This window comes from Phaseolus vulgaris, unplaced genomic scaffold, assembly GCF_000499845.2.
Source record: "Phaseolus vulgaris cultivar G19833 unplaced genomic scaffold, P. vulgaris v2.0 scaffold_14, whole genome shotgun sequence".
NCBI lineage: Eukaryota > Viridiplantae > Streptophyta > Magnoliopsida > Fabales > Fabaceae > Phaseolus > Phaseolus vulgaris.
In genome coordinates this window covers 404961-419745 of record NW_027174083.1, presented here as the reverse complement: position 1 = coordinate 419745, position 14785 = coordinate 404961, and the positions used below count along the sequence as shown (strand labels likewise).

The following is a 14785-nucleotide window of genomic DNA, read 5'->3' as shown; positions in this document are numbered from 1 at the left end:
TAAATATGTGTTATTAACTATAATAATTTCTTCATGTAAAAAAAACTACAATTTCTTAGTATTATATAGTTAATACTTCCTTTTAACAACTCTTATTTAAGCACATTTTTGTTATTTATGCATTCTGAATGTTTCTTAATCAATCGAGGTAAATAATAATTGTATTGGACCTAAAAGTAATACATAAAATAAAAAATATAAGAGGAAAAGAATCTGTGAGAGAGATAAAGAGATGTCCTATGAAATTGTTGTATGAACAAAATTGCAATGAAGGGAATTGTGATCTGCACTATGATTGGTGGACACAATGTGGATTTTTTCGATGAATGAATAGTATTTTTGTAGTGTTTTAAATCCGATATTTAAGGATAGGATATTTTAGACACCAGATGCCAACCACAACATTCCTGGGTCAACAACCTTAATGTGGATGTAAATTAAAGTTAGGCATCACAGCAAAAGAGGTAGTAAAGAAATAAACACAAAATACAATGAATACCAACATTTTACATGCAAAATCCTTTAATACTGTGAGATAAATTACGAGATAAACAAGTACTATTACAATCTCTTCTTATGTGAGATATTGAACATAATTCCTTAGAGACTCAGTCTTTAAATACTCTAATAAACCCAATAATGCCCATTCACTGCAGCTAGAAGTCAAGTGAAGTTTCTGTTGTCCTATCCCAGTCATTAGTTAACACTGCTCTATATATGTGTCCCACATCAATCCATACAGTAGTTGTGCCTTTGGGAAAAGAAAGCATCTTAAATCTTTCATGGTCCATCCAATTGGTGAGGAAAAGGCAAAGGAGAAAGAACAACTAAACTAAGGTAAGGAAGATGTTAACAGTATATTATAATTCCACTTTTCAAAATCTATACCCCAACATCACAATTAATAAACATAGTATTAATACCAACCAGATATTATCAGTTTTGGTATGCCTGAGTTGTGTTTTGTCTGATGTTCAAAGTTTGTGTTACATAGGTCATAACTGTTACTAGAGTTAGAGACATGATCTCCCCCTCAAGTAACCTTAAGATGGAGGAAGACAAGAAACTAGAGATAGTTGAAAGAGATGAAGACTTGGAGGATCAGCTACCTGCCGCTGAAGTTCAGTCTCAGCCATGGACAGAACAGATAACACTGAGAGGAGTGTTTGTGAGCATGTTGATTGGAATCATATACAGCATAATAGTCATGAAGCTCAACCTCACAACTGGCATGGTTCCTAACCTGAATGTTTCTGCTGCACTCCTTGCCTTTGTGTTTGTCCGAACCTGGACCAAAGCTTTGCACAAGGTTGGTATTATAGCCAAACCCTTCAGCCGCCAGGAAAACACCATCATACAGACTTGTGCAGTTGCATGCTATAGCATTGCTGTTGGAGGTTAGAGTTTTGTCTTTTCATCTTTTTGAAAATATGTGCCCTCTTCATATATAGTTCTTACTGAATTTATACTCTCCCTCTCTCTGTGTATACTTTTCTTTAAAGTTTGATCTATGTATACATTGCAGGAGGATTTGCTTCTTATCTGTTGGGATTAAACAGAACGACTTATGAGTTGTCTGGAGTAGGAAACGAGGGTAACAACCCAAACGCTATTAAAGAACCTGGATTTGGTTGGATGACTGCCTTCCTTTTTGTGGTGTGCTTTATTGGCCTCTTTGTCTTGATTCCACTCAGAAAGGTATTACTTGTATATCTTTTTTGTGCGTGAGCAAAGTTTTGGATTCGCTGTACATCTTTTTGTGACTTATATATGATTGGATATATACACACATATATATAACTTGTCACAAACACTCGTCAACAAAAAGGACCAGATTTTTAGTTTTGTTTTTTCTTTCTATGATTACTTGTGATCTGACTTGAGAAAGTAATGAAGTTGAGTTTGAGTTGCATGCAAGACTTCTTATAATACTTCTTTCTGCTGCAGATCATGATAGTTGATCTAGAATTAACTTATCCCAGTGGCTTGGCAACCGCTGTTCTCATCAATGGTTTCCATACTCAGGGAGACAAAGTGGCCAAGTACTCTACACTTCTCTATGTTTATCAGCTTTCCTTTGTTGCAATTTGCATATATGAGTTATACTTTTAAAATAATATTTTTTTATAACATTTATTTTCCTGTTGATAATATATTATAAAAGAAGAAAGCCTACTTGTTAATAACAATCTTCATATAATATTGCAGGAAACAAGTACAGGGTTTCACAAAATATTTTTCTATCAGCTTCTTATGGGGTTTATTCAAGTGGTTCTTCTCAGGAATAGAGGGCTGTGGATTCGAACAGTTCCCCACCTTTGGATTACAAGCTTGGAAGCAAACGTATGATTTCGAGCATACTTTGTTCTTCTAAATGAAGTGTTCCATCCCACATGTTTCTGATGTGCTCTTTGAATTTAATTTGCAGATTCTATTTCGATTTTAGTATGACTTTTGTTGGAGCAGGAATGATTTGCTCTCACCTCGTAAACGTGTCTTTGCTCCTTGGAGCTGTGCTCTCCTATGGGCTAATGTATCCACTCGTTGACAGACGTAGAGGAGACTGGTTCCCTGACAATTTAGAAGAGAGTAACATGAAGGGCTTATACGGTTATAAGGTTTTTCTATCAATCGCTCTAATCCTGGGTGATGGCATATACAACTTCACCAAGATTATAATTTGCACAGTCCTCAGCGTCCATAACAGAATAAAGAGCAAGAACAATAAAAATGGTAAGACCAGTCAAATTCACACACGCGAGCTTGTTTCTTTTTTATTTTTAAATAATAATATATTATATCTAATGTTGAGGTGGTATTCTTACTGCAACAGTGGCTGCTGATAGAAAGGGGAATCCCAATGAGGACATTAAACAAGCTGAGACATTTCTGACGGAGAGCATTCCCATGCGGATTGGAATAATTGGATACGTGGTTTTCACAATCATTTCCATAATTATATTACCACGCATGTTTCCTCAGCTGAAATGGTACTACATTGTGGTTGCTTATATATTTGCTCCTTCTCTGGCATTCTGTAACGCTTTTGGAGCAGGTCTCACGGACATAAACATGGCATATAATTATGGGAAAGTTGCACTCTTTACCCTGGCAGCAATTACAGGAAAAGAAAATGGTGTGGTGGCTGGACTTGTGGGTTGTGGACTCGTTAAATCCGTGGTCTCGGTATCTTGTATTCTGATGCAAGATTTCAAGACTGCTCATTACACACGTACCTCACCCAGAGCCATGTTTATATGCCAAGTAATCGGCATTGCAATGGGCTGTGTGACAGCTCCTCTCAGCTTCTTCCTATACTACAAGGCATTCGATGTGGGAAATCCGCAAGGAGAATTCAAAGCTCCTTATGCTTTAATTTACAGAAACATGGCAATCATAGGTGTCCAAGGTTTCTCAGCATTGCCCCAGCATTGCTTGCAGCTTTGCTTTGGGTTCTTCGCTTTTGCCATCGGAGCAAACACGATCAGAGACCTTTCACCACAAAAGATTGGTAAATGGGTGCCATTACCGATGGTGATGGCCGTACCATTTCTGGTTGGAGCATACTTTGCAATCGACATGTTCATAGGTAGTGTGGTTGTGTTTGTGTGGCACAAGCTGGACTCCATTAAGGCAGAGTCGATGGTTCCAGCAGCTGCTTCTGGACTCATTTGTGGAGAAGGACTATGGACTTTACCTGCTGCGATTCTAGCTCTAGCAAGAATCCATCCTCCTATCTGCATGAAATTCGTTCCCTCCTAAAGTTTGACCGACAACAGAACAAGATGTTAATTAAATGCTATAGGAATTAGCTAGCGTACCCTTCTTTTTTTTTGGTCAACAGAAGTACACTCTGGACTATATCAAACATCATCCATATGCGTTCCAGAAGAGTGTTAGTGTAACCGCATACAGTTTGTTAACATCAAAATTTTCTAATAAGGTCTGCTATTGGAGCGCAGCTTTTGCAGGTACACCCCATCCCAGAAAAAATAGTAACGAAACCCATATAGTCTTTGAGTAATACACGGTTTTTCAGCCATGCCAGGAAATGGGCTAAAGAATGTATAACCAACGAAGTGAAAAATCGCGCAGAGGATCAGACAACGAAAATAGGCTTAACCCGGAATAGAAATTCAAGAGTAAAGAACATTAATTCATATTTCAGTTCCTAAAATTCTGCAATTCTTGTCAAATGTATTTGTAAAAATTAGAAACAACCTCGTTAACGAGTAAACCAAGATTTTTCAATTGTACTGAAATTATTTCATACATAACTCAATATTATACACAAGTTCGCGGAGAAGTGCAAAACGCGGGAATTAGTTCTTACTCAAATTGGAATATTAAATTGATGGTACACTTAAAACTTATATTCATCCTGTTATTATACCAGCCAGGACATCACTTTTGCCTCGCACATAAATTGTGTAAACAAGACGAAGTGCATCCAGCCAGCCATCCAATGATTCCCAAGAGTCAGCAACCTTGATAATGCAAATAAAAATGAATATTAGAGATGCATTTTCAAATCTAGAGAGATGCTCGTGTTTCTAGATTGAGATAAAATCACATTTCAAAGATTTCATCAACCCTGGTAAAATTAATTAAATTTGGATAACCATTTTTAAAGTTCGCTGGTGACAAGTGGTGGATAGGTTACTTGGGAAACACAAAAACACATGAATGGACTTTGCCTTTCTGTGCAAATGCACGGAAAAACTATTGGAAGCATGTAGGTTATGCCCCCTAGGTGCAGTGATTTCTGTTTCAAGACAGAATGGACAACAATAGTGCAGGTTTCATATGTAATTGCCTTCTCCGTTTAAAGCTGATAATCTAATGACATAACCAGATAATCTATCAACACAAGACATCACAAAAAAAACTTCCAGTTGTCAGAAGAAAACAACTGGGTTGACTAATAAGACAAAAAAATGTAGTTACAAGTTGAAGGGACAATCAAGTGTAAGCAGCGGTAATTTCATTATTAGATGCGGGTGTCATGACTACTTCATTATGAAAGAGGTCATTGGCTTTGTAAGTCCAAAATTGTTCTATGTTGTCCTCAATCAAAACAGATTTAGTGCAATTGATTAAACACTATTTGATAAGTGAAGAGGAAACAAGAAATAAACCGGTGCAATATGGATAAACTCAGATCAAGGAAACTGTTGCTTACCAAGTAAAATGATCCATGACTTGTATCTATGCAGAGGCCTGCACCAGGTGGTAAGGTCAGATCAGCACATGCTGATACAGAAATAATATCTGCTATATGTAGTTTGATAGTCTTCTTATCCCCATTCACTGCATCTACTGATCTGGCTGAGAGGCTTTGAGATACTTGTTTGGGATCTCCTCTGGGTATCTGAATGAAGGAATGTAAATTGTTTAATCATAATTAACCTATAGGTTATGAATGATTTTTAAACTAATTAAAAATTTCAATTGCATCTTACCTGCTGAAGCTTCTCATGATCCAAAAGGAACTCTGACCGTTTCCAGTCATTATGGGGAGCAATCACTGACCCCATAGGAGGTGCAGTTAAATATCCAACTTTAAGGTGTGGTAATGGTAGCTGTGGAAAATGAGTTCTGTCAAGTTAGTATTTAAATGGATGGTTCCATCAACTAACACTCACATTACAAAGTGATAAACAATAATAACGGATGGTATATATCAATTAGGATAAGTCAACTTCTAAAGAAAATAAAATAGGTTGTCTCACTGCAAGTACTACATAAGGGGATGAGAAGTGAGAACCAATAATCCAATAAACCGCATGGTTACTTGGTTGAAACAAAATTCAGAAAGCTAGAAAGAGCAATTTTTTTAAGTCTTTTAAATGATAAATTCTGTAGCGTATTGCAATGTTCATCCGATTAAAACTACAGCACTAACATAATTTAGGATAAAATGAACTCACCATAGAGCGCACCAACCGCAAGGCACTGCTATAAACCTGTTACATTTACCAAAATAAATAACAGTAACAATAATACATAAGCAGATTGCATGATTAAAATAGGTAACAGGATCCAAGGATAAAAAGTGGCTTCTTACAGAATAATTTGGTTTCAGTGCATGAGCAGCAGCAATATATATTGCAGACTGGCTGTACAATTCATTTGGTGAAACTTCTTGAGCACTAACTGATCCCCCAGTTCTTAAAGTGTCCTCTGCTAATCCATACTGTGATGGCATTAAGCTAGTCAATTATTAACTCTTAATACTATTACATACATGTCAATACAAGACACCAAAGCATAATGTATCGTTAAATATGTGAAAAATGAAGAAGCAGTATGACCAGAACTGTTCCAAGATTGTAAATTGCCCGATGGAAATCAAATTGCAACTGTATGGCTGCACGAAACTGCATCGAAGAATATGGAAAAGTCAAAAGTAGAAGAGGAAATGTGCTATATTCAGAGGACATGGCAGATGTAAGACAATTGTTTGTCACTTCCATCTAATTCCCTCCAAAAACCTTTGTTACCTTGCTGATTGCAGTTCTCACAATCTTTTGCTTTTCTCGGGCTGGAACAATGGCACTGAGTTCCTAAATTGGAAATCAATTTTTTAAACAAGGACAATACAAACAAATTAACTGAACTTCCAATAAAGAAAAATATGAAATTTATAAAATATTAAGAACAATTTTTGCAAAATAGAGAAGAGAGTTGGCTATGACTATAAAAAGACAAAGGGAACATGTACTTATGGCTGGACCAGTGGTTTGAAGGTTTTATTCCATTCTTTTTTTTTCATTTGTGGAAGCTTTTCAGATAATCTTGTCCGTGAAATGCTTTTTTGGCTAAAGTTTACATAAGAAGTCCCAAGGCCAAATAAAAGAGGATAGAATATATTAGACCATCCACAGCTAAATTAAAACTAAGTAGAATTTTTCTGACATGGATCAATGATTCAACTGTGCTAATGCTGTGTCTTTACCTAAGTATTGCAGCATATGGATGCTTGATTACAGCATTGAATGAGCCAGAAGTGCTACTATACCACTTTTAAGTTTAGATGATTAATTATGACAACACATTTTCATGAGATTTATTCACCATGGCCCAAAATGCATTTGGTATAAAGAAAGCTTTTAGATGAAATAAAAAGATTCAAGTCTCAGAAAAAGATGAAAATGTGCTTTTAAAAAGCATTTAATGTAGCTTCTCCTAAAGTTCTATATCTGATTACTTGCAAAATACATACATACCAATGGGGAGACACAAACATGCAGTTAGAAGCATGAAACATGCAAATACACTATTCTTTTTAAGTGCCGTTTGTATGAAGTAGTGAAATGCTGGTATACAGGAAAGTTATATATACCTGTAGAGCAAGTCCCCAATTATTGAGTGCCTGAAATAGATTCCGTGAGAATCAGTAACAAGGGATACTTGTGAAGAAAATAAAAAATGTAGGAACAGAAAATTGTACAGGATAAAGCAAATAAAACAAAGGAAACAAGAAAGGCTGTTCCAAAATCATGTTTGAAATTATAAGAAAATAGAAGACAAACTTAAAAATTGATTGAGAAGAACCTGAGGACTGTTCCAGTTAAGTTGAACTGCTTTTTCGTAGTTCCTTGTTGCCTGGGAAAAACATTAACAAAAACTAGATAAGTTATGATAAGCCTCTCTATCAACCGAATCTTGACAGCTATAACCAAAATGTGAATGGTTCTTCCATTCAAGTTCAGTATGAAATTCAGTTCTTTACCAAGAATCATCCAAACTATGCATCAAAACCATTAATAAAAAGGAAGCATTTATTTTTCCTGACCTGCTTCCACAGCTCTTCAGCTTCCTTTGTGCGGCCACGCATCTTTGCCCGATCAGAAATTGCTATAGCCCAATTGTAGAAAGCCTGAATACAATCAAATGCAGGGGAAAATGGAAAGTAAACACTCGCACTTTTGTATACAAACATACTTATAGGCAAATAGGAACAATTTTGAGCTTTCCCACTGTATAAATAGACTTTGACAAGGGTACTACTTGTGTATCATCATAATATGGACAGCATTTTCCTGCAGATAGATGGGATACAGATACTGCAGTGCGGGCAAGACAGCAGAGGTACTACTGCCTAGGTATGGATACTGATATTTGGTGAAAGCATGCCTAGTTATTTAAAATGTAGCTCATATTAATACTAATCAATGGAATTGTGAGGATTACATGGCCAGGAAATTCCAAAAGTACAACGAATGAACAACAGATTTCTTTACTTGACAAGGAGCTCAAAGGGTGATACTAATAACATACCAAGAAGTGCAGAACACATGCCACAGAATTTTGAGGGTCTGAACCACTCAATGCTTAAAGGTCCTAATTTCCTCTCACAAATGAAAGATGGCCCCTCTCAACCACCCCTTATTTATAAACAACATGCCTTGTTCAAACTATTTCAGTAACCTAACCAACCGACTAATCTAACTAACCAACTTAATAAGTATTAACTGACGGGTAAGTAATGAAAGAAAGATACACCAGTTTTCCAGTTGTTTAACTTTGAAGAACCATGACTAACCCAACCAGACTGCTGCAGGCCACCCAAAATGAACTTAACTTCTGCATCAAATTCAAATATGTGAGTGCTCCTGTACTCCCTTCTATTTTCTTCTTCATTATTAGCCATGGAACAGAAAATCACCATCACTGCTTAGTTGTAATGAGATATCTTGGCTCCCTTGTGCATTGCATGACAATTTTTGCCTTGGTACTCACAGTCCTTACTGGACTGGGTTCGCCCATTAAATTCAGAATTTTATTTCTCCTGCTTTTGTCAATCACTCTTCCTTCTTCTTTGTTGTCATCATCATCCTCCTTGCAAAAACATGATCCAGTGGTTTTGGCGATGGTGGCTTGGTTAATATGTTATACTTTGTATCTGCTCTATTTGTTGTCATACAAACTGCATTTATTTGGAATTGACAGGATGTGCCTTTCTCCACTGTTGTTTCATTAATAGAGTAACATCAAACCGCTTATAAGCATCCCAATCAAACTTTGGAGGCTGGGCCAACACAAATGAGAGACACACCTCCATCCTTGACAGCAATGGCGGATCTTCAGGAAATATTTTGTAAGTACCAAAATACATGTGCAAAATTTTCGAGGGTGCCAAATATATAAAATATACTAAAACTAAAAAAAATTATTTTTCTTTATATATATTAATTTATACATGCTTAAAAAAAAATTGGGGGGCGCCAAGGCCCCTCTCACTAATAACAAAGCTCTGCCACTACTTGACAGTGACCTGTCCGAATCCATGCAAGAAAACAAATCTGGTGGCTTTTGTAGCAATCCCTTGACTGGACAACCTGAGATACAAACATCTGCAGCCATGGCAGACCAGTGTTTCACATATTCATCTGTTATGGTCAACCCTCCAGGTCTCCAACTATCTCTTTCTTTGATGACCTGCAACTCTTCCTCTTTTGGAGCTTGTAACTCACTAGTGAAATTTGATTTACCTTAATCCAATCTCTGCATCTTCACCTTCAATTTTTTAAATTATGCCTCATCATGATGTTCTTTCCAATCTTTTGCACGAAAAATTGTTTTTTAAATTTTGTTGCTTCTTGATGTACATGAATCAGTCCTTGACTCCTTTGCTCCCCATCCTCCAATAAGATCAGTTTGGATTTTATCTTTGTTTCTGCTTCCACCATCTCAGTGACTGCTCCATCCTTCAAGGCTTCCTCTTCCCCTCTATTTTTATCCTCCTAAGATTTCACCTCCATCTTTCAAGACTTCACGCCCCCTCTGTTTTCTTGCTTCCAAGGTCTTTTACCTTCTCATCATATTTTGCACCAACAATTATCATTCTTCCTAGAGACTGAAAGCCTAAACCTGCTATTCTATCTTCATTTCACCAAGAACATCAAGAAACTGTTTCTTTATTCTTGCCAAACTTGTAGAACCCCTAGGTCCTGCCATCTACAATACCCATAGCTCCAAGATCAAAACTCTAATAGTTGTATCCTTAAATGAAACCTAATATCTTTATTACAAAAATTAGGAAAGAAATCACCAGTTTATATAATAGAACCCACACACTGCATTTGAGGATCTGTGCCTTCCTATGACATCAAATGGTCCTAATTTACTTGCACAAATGACAATATGATCACTCTCTCAACCTGCCCCTTATTTATAGACAGCATATCTGGTTCAAAGTATTGTAACACACAAACATAACTAACTCAACAATGTAACAAACTAATGGGTATCTATCACTGACTCAGTATATTAGATATTTGGTCAATGCATTATAGTTAGAGCATACTCAATATGTTTATTAACAATTAGTTAGAACAATTGGTTGTGTATTTAAATAATGTGTAAAATAAAAAATTTGATTTGTTGAATAGTTGATCCAGGAATGAAAGAGAATGTTTCATCATACTACATTGAGTCTTATATAAGAAACAAATGTTCATAAAACTAAATTGTTTGTGGCTATATGTTTCTTATACAACTTCCGGTCTTTAGTATAAGGAACATTTTATAAGAAACTCATATTGTCCTTTTATAAGGCATTTTGTAACTTCTATACAACATTATATTTTTTTCCTTCTTTGCCCCTATTAAATATTATGAGTCTCTGTTTTATATTAATGAATAATGAGAAAAGAGTTTTACAAGTCATTAATAATGAAAATAAATTTGGAGCATTGGTAACACTTTATAAACAAACAAAATCAACTAAATTAATTATTTTTACTGGTTTGTGTTATTCTGTTGGAAATACCTTATATTAAGTACCAGAGATAGTATTTAGAACAAAAAAATTACTTTCATTTGTTTCTTATATATAGGACCAGAAGTAGCATAATTCAATATCACTTGCCATTATCACATCGATACTAATCAAGGCTATTTCTTTACAAAAATCCCTCACTTCTTCCAAAATTTGGTCCAATTTTGTCCTTTTCACATTCATGATTAACCAAAAATACTGAAACTCATTCGATAAACTATCTGAGCTTAAGAAATTTACTGCCTGGCTGAGCTTGTTAATTTCTCAAATAAGAATGAAATAGTAAAAATAATAATATACACAATAATATTTACAACTTCTACGTATGCATATGCATGCCCATTTCAAAGGATGTTTTAGTGGTATTTATTAGCATTTGCATACCCAGTCTGATTTAAGGTTTGGACTCATTAAGGCTTGACTGCTTTTGGTCACGCCCAAGCATTTCTAATGTTCAACTCATCTACACTTGTATCCAGTTCCTAGCTAAAATTTTGCTAGGCGTTCATCTAAAACATTGAGGAGAAGGATATTCTTACATACATCATGTAGTGTGGGACAAAGGAGAGTGGCCTCATCATACTTTCTACAAGCCTCCTCCAGCAAAGCATCTTTGGAGGGTGAAGTGGAATCTGGACTTACATTATCTGCACTTTCCTGCACACCAGAAAGGATTGAATAGACAGCTTATGTAAAGTTTGGACTAAGTATGGCATAGCTACAATTCAAACCAATAGAGATAGAACTTGGAAAGTGAATGTGAAAAAGGATAAGAAGGAAACTGATACTTAGTAGTCATGCATTATTAGTGTTTGCATAGAAATTGTCCTTAGGTAGTTATGGATCCAAATTATTGCTTTTGCGCATTATTTCAGTTTTCATGTAGTAATTAGGTAGGTATAGAATGGTCAATTCAGCAACAGTTAGTGTGTGATGTGATGCATAATATGTACAGAGATTAAGGGTGGTTATTCAATGGGTAGTTTTCTTACTAATTGCTAAAAGCAGGAGGAAACTTCTTGTTGTGGGGAAACCTGCATTGTCTATATCTTGTACGGTAATTATGGCCTAAAAACTAGATTGTTTCGATTAATAAATACATAATTCATTGAGTTTACCCTTGAGTTTAACATAAACCAGTAGAACTTTGTTTGCAGTGGATATCCAAAGAATTTCATTTGCTAATAATATGAAGTTGTAATCCCATTTCATCAGAAAATGCAACATATTTATTTCAGTTACAATAATGCAAAATATAAGCAGCCGAATAAATTCCTTCACACTAATGGAATATCATGCCAGAATAACTTATACAGGACAACAAATTGCAAACGTAGAACCCAAGTATTCTAACCAAAAAAGAAGGGGGAGAAAAGGCCAATAAGAAAAAACATAAAACTATAACATGAAAATCCAGCGACTCCACTAACATCAGACCTGAAGTACTAATGCCCAATTGTACAATGCATCGTAATCTTCAGGGTTCCTCTCAATTGCAGTAGCATACCTAGAAAGTCCAATTAAGAAGTTACAAGTTTGAATAAATATGGACAAGTGCAGGCCCCTACCAAGGAGCTCCTACTATTTGCAAAAGATTACAAAGCAGATTCCAGTTTTGCAGCAAGTGTTCAGTGTGTGTAATTCGTAGTAGCAAATAGAAGTGGCCGTGTTACCTCCTGGCAGCAAATGTAAGAATCCTCTGTCGGGACCGGCCTTCATCATCAACACCTACTACGCTATTTATCAAATCCATAGCAGCGTTATTCTGCTCTTCGTGCTGTTGCTGTTGTTCTGGGCTGAAAATTTTTAAACACCACAGTATAAGCTGCATTTCACGTGTGCACAAAAGGAAGACAAGTCACCCCAAAAGTCAAACCCTTAAATCTCTATCACTTTGATTTACCATAGCTGAACAAAATGAAATTCGCTAATAGAAGCTAAAATTAGAACCATTTCTTAATTAAATATTGTACACGCCAACGATCTACAATTTATGTGTTCTACCATTCCGTAGCTAAGCAAAAGATTGCATCAACAAGTAAACCTAAGGCATTGTCGTTTTACGTTTCCTAATTCAACGAGGCAAAAGAGCAGTAACCTGTAAGGTGAGTTAACATCTTCTTTCTCCGGTTCGGAATCGTTTTTCAATCCATTCAGTAATTCTCTCATGGTGAACGTTCGGCTTCCTTCGTCTTTCCGGAGCTGCGGAGTGGGAGAAGGATTGGCGTTCACCTCATTGGAACGGACCGTCTTTTCTCCGAGATCTACGTCGTTTACCGCGGGATCAGCTTCTGATTCCGATTTCTGCTCCAATTGTTCTTGCGCTTGTTCCGTCGGCACGGATTCTGTTTCTGTTTGCAGATTTGGTACGGGTTCGGGCGCCGATCCCGATTCCGATTTCAATTGTGCTTCTGTTTGTTCTGCTGGCACCGGTTCCGTTTCTGGTTGTGGTTCTGGTTCGTGTCCGTCTCGCGACTCCGGTTCGGGCATTTCGGGATGTTAGGGTTTTAGAGAGAGTGAAATGGAAGATTGAGGAGAAAAGAGAGTTTTGCTCCGATCCGAGTCGAGAAAGGGGAAGTAGGAGGACTGAAGGAAGGAGACAGCGTAAGAGAAACACTTTTAATTGGTACACTTTTCTTTGGCCTTTTTTTTATCACTGTTACAGGAAAACAAGGAAAACTAGAATAAAAAGGGTAAAAAAATTATAGAAAATAATGTATTATAAAAAAAATTATTTAATTATATCCACATTTAAAACTAATAAGTGTAAATGATCGATTTTTTTTTAGTATTTATTTTGCACATATCTATATCTCTTAAAAATCGTAGTTGTTATTTTTTCTTATCATTTGATTTTTTTTTTTCAAAAAATTATGAATAAATGACAGCAGTGGTTTCTTCAAATATGACTCAGTATGTGATTGTGACCTTCGTCAACAACATGTGGCAGACAACCATCTTCGAATGTCTTGTGTGGGCGATCTGGATGGAGATGTGAACGAGGAGAAAAACAACTTATTCTTTTTTCACTTCAATTGCATCCTTCTTCACGGATCACTTGTTATTCTCATCACAAATGTGACATCAAAACTTCTCCAAATTCATCAATAGAATTTTGAGTCTATGATTTCTGACGCGATCTTTCTCGCACGAGGCAGGGTAGAGGTTTGCTGCATTATGGAAAGACGACTATTACGGAAGATTAGGTCTTCAAAACTTGGATTTGCAATGGTAACATGTTTTTTGTCCCATATTTCGCAACAAGACCTTTAAAGTGATTGTTTGGGGGCGATGTTCACACTCTCTTCTTCAGAGATTCGTTTTTTATTCATTTTTATCAAATTGATATTTTTTTTCATTTCCTTTTATTCATTCATTCCATTAAATTAAGAATTATTAATAAATATAAAATATTAAATAATTTTTTTCTTTATTGTTGTAGTGATATTATGGATTTAAAAATATTAATAATAAAAATAAAAAATATGGTTAATGATGGTGATAATGATGTTAATTTTAAATTTTAATTACATTAGTTAAGGATTTTAAACTATTTTTTATTAAAATAACTCCAAATGTGTTATTTATTGCTTTTTAATGTATTTTATATTATTTTTAATAGAAAAACAAGTTTTTAAAGGAAAATCGTCGCGTCCTAAAAACATTATCTAATCAATTAGACTCGTCAACAAATATATTTAAACCTTAACTTTTTAACTTTTTTAACATTCCTTACTATATGAGAATAATATAATATTGTATTGGTAGATTTTCAGAATAAATTTAAGTAACTATAAAATAGTTTTTGAGTAGAAATAATATATTTTAAATTACACCTGGAAATTTTATTATTAAAGTAAACAAAGTATATAACTGGAAAAATAAATTATATAGGTTTAATTTTAAAAGAATTACTATCTTTTTAAATTTTCTATTTTTTCTTTATTTGTCTTCTCTCTAACTTTTTTAATCCAAGATTGACAATAAAAGTCTGCTATT

The 14785-nt window shown here is 35.3% G+C and overlaps 2 protein-coding genes across 3 annotated transcripts; one reads left to right on the top strand and one right to left on the bottom strand.

The window, feature by feature from the left end:
* The first annotated feature begins 258 nt into the window (after nucleotides 1–258).
* LOC137816971 (metal-nicotianamine transporter YSL1-like) lies at nucleotides 259–3974 on the top strand. 2 transcript variants are annotated; one of them, XM_068620163.1, is made up of 7 exons: nucleotides 259–837; nucleotides 995–1397; nucleotides 1526–1698; nucleotides 1948–2042; nucleotides 2209–2343; nucleotides 2429–2733; nucleotides 2834–3974. In XM_068620163.1, the coding sequence occupies exons 2-7, from the start codon at nucleotides 1022–1024 to the stop codon at nucleotides 3760–3762; spliced, it is 2013 nt and encodes a 670-aa protein (XP_068476264.1). In that variant the 5' UTR covers nucleotides 259–837; nucleotides 995–1021; the 3' UTR covers nucleotides 3763–3974. The 2 variants fall into 2 exon arrangements, with proteins under 2 accessions (XP_068476264.1, XP_068476265.1); XM_068620164.1 differs by lacking the exon at nucleotides 259–837 and having other exon boundaries at nucleotides 840–1397.
* Nucleotides 3975–4225: 251 nt separating this feature from the next.
* Nucleotides 4226–13447, bottom strand: LOC137816972 (protein HLB1). The gene is made up of 14 exons (XM_068620165.1): nucleotides 12885–13447; nucleotides 12460–12582; nucleotides 12224–12293; nucleotides 11330–11443; nucleotides 7799–7882; nucleotides 7558–7608; nucleotides 7346–7375; nucleotides 6504–6566; nucleotides 6315–6380; nucleotides 6068–6196; nucleotides 5931–5966; nucleotides 5463–5582; nucleotides 5183–5371; nucleotides 4226–4487 (listed from the first exon to the last, which is right to left on the bottom strand). The coding sequence occupies exons 1-14, from the start codon at nucleotides 13274–13276 to the stop codon at nucleotides 4377–4379; spliced, it is 1578 nt and encodes a 525-aa protein (XP_068476266.1). The 5' UTR covers nucleotides 13277–13447; the 3' UTR covers nucleotides 4226–4376.
* Between the last annotated feature and the right edge of the window lie 1338 nt (nucleotides 13448–14785).

What these genes read in the sequence shown, in the direction of transcription:
- LOC137816971 (XM_068620163.1), top strand. Translation starts at nt 1,022, where the DNA reads ATGATCTCCCCCTCAAGTAACCTTAAGATGGAGGAAGACAAGAAACTA. An exon ending in CTATAGCATTGCTGTTGGAG is followed by an intron (nt 1,398 to 1,525) that starts GTTAGAGTTTTG and finishes TATACATTGCAG; the next exon opens with GAGGATTTGCTTCTTATCTG. An exon ending in TCTTGATTCCACTCAGAAAG is followed by an intron (nt 1,699 to 1,947) that starts GTATTACTTGTA and finishes TTTCTGCTGCAG; the next exon opens with ATCATGATAGTTGATCTAGA.
- LOC137816972 (XM_068620165.1), bottom strand. Translation starts at nt 13,276, where the DNA reads ATGCCCGAACCGGAGTCGCGAGACGGACACGAACCAGAACCACAACCA. An exon ending in TTAACTGGAACAGTCCTCAG is followed by an intron (nt 7,376 to 7,557) that starts GTTCTTCTCAAT and finishes AATCTATTTCAG; the next exon opens with GCACTCAATAATTGGGGACT. An exon ending in TGAGAACTGCAATCAGCAAG is followed by an intron (nt 6,381 to 6,503) that starts GTAACAAAGGTT and finishes TCTTCGATGCAG; the next exon opens with TTTCGTGCAGCCATACAGTT.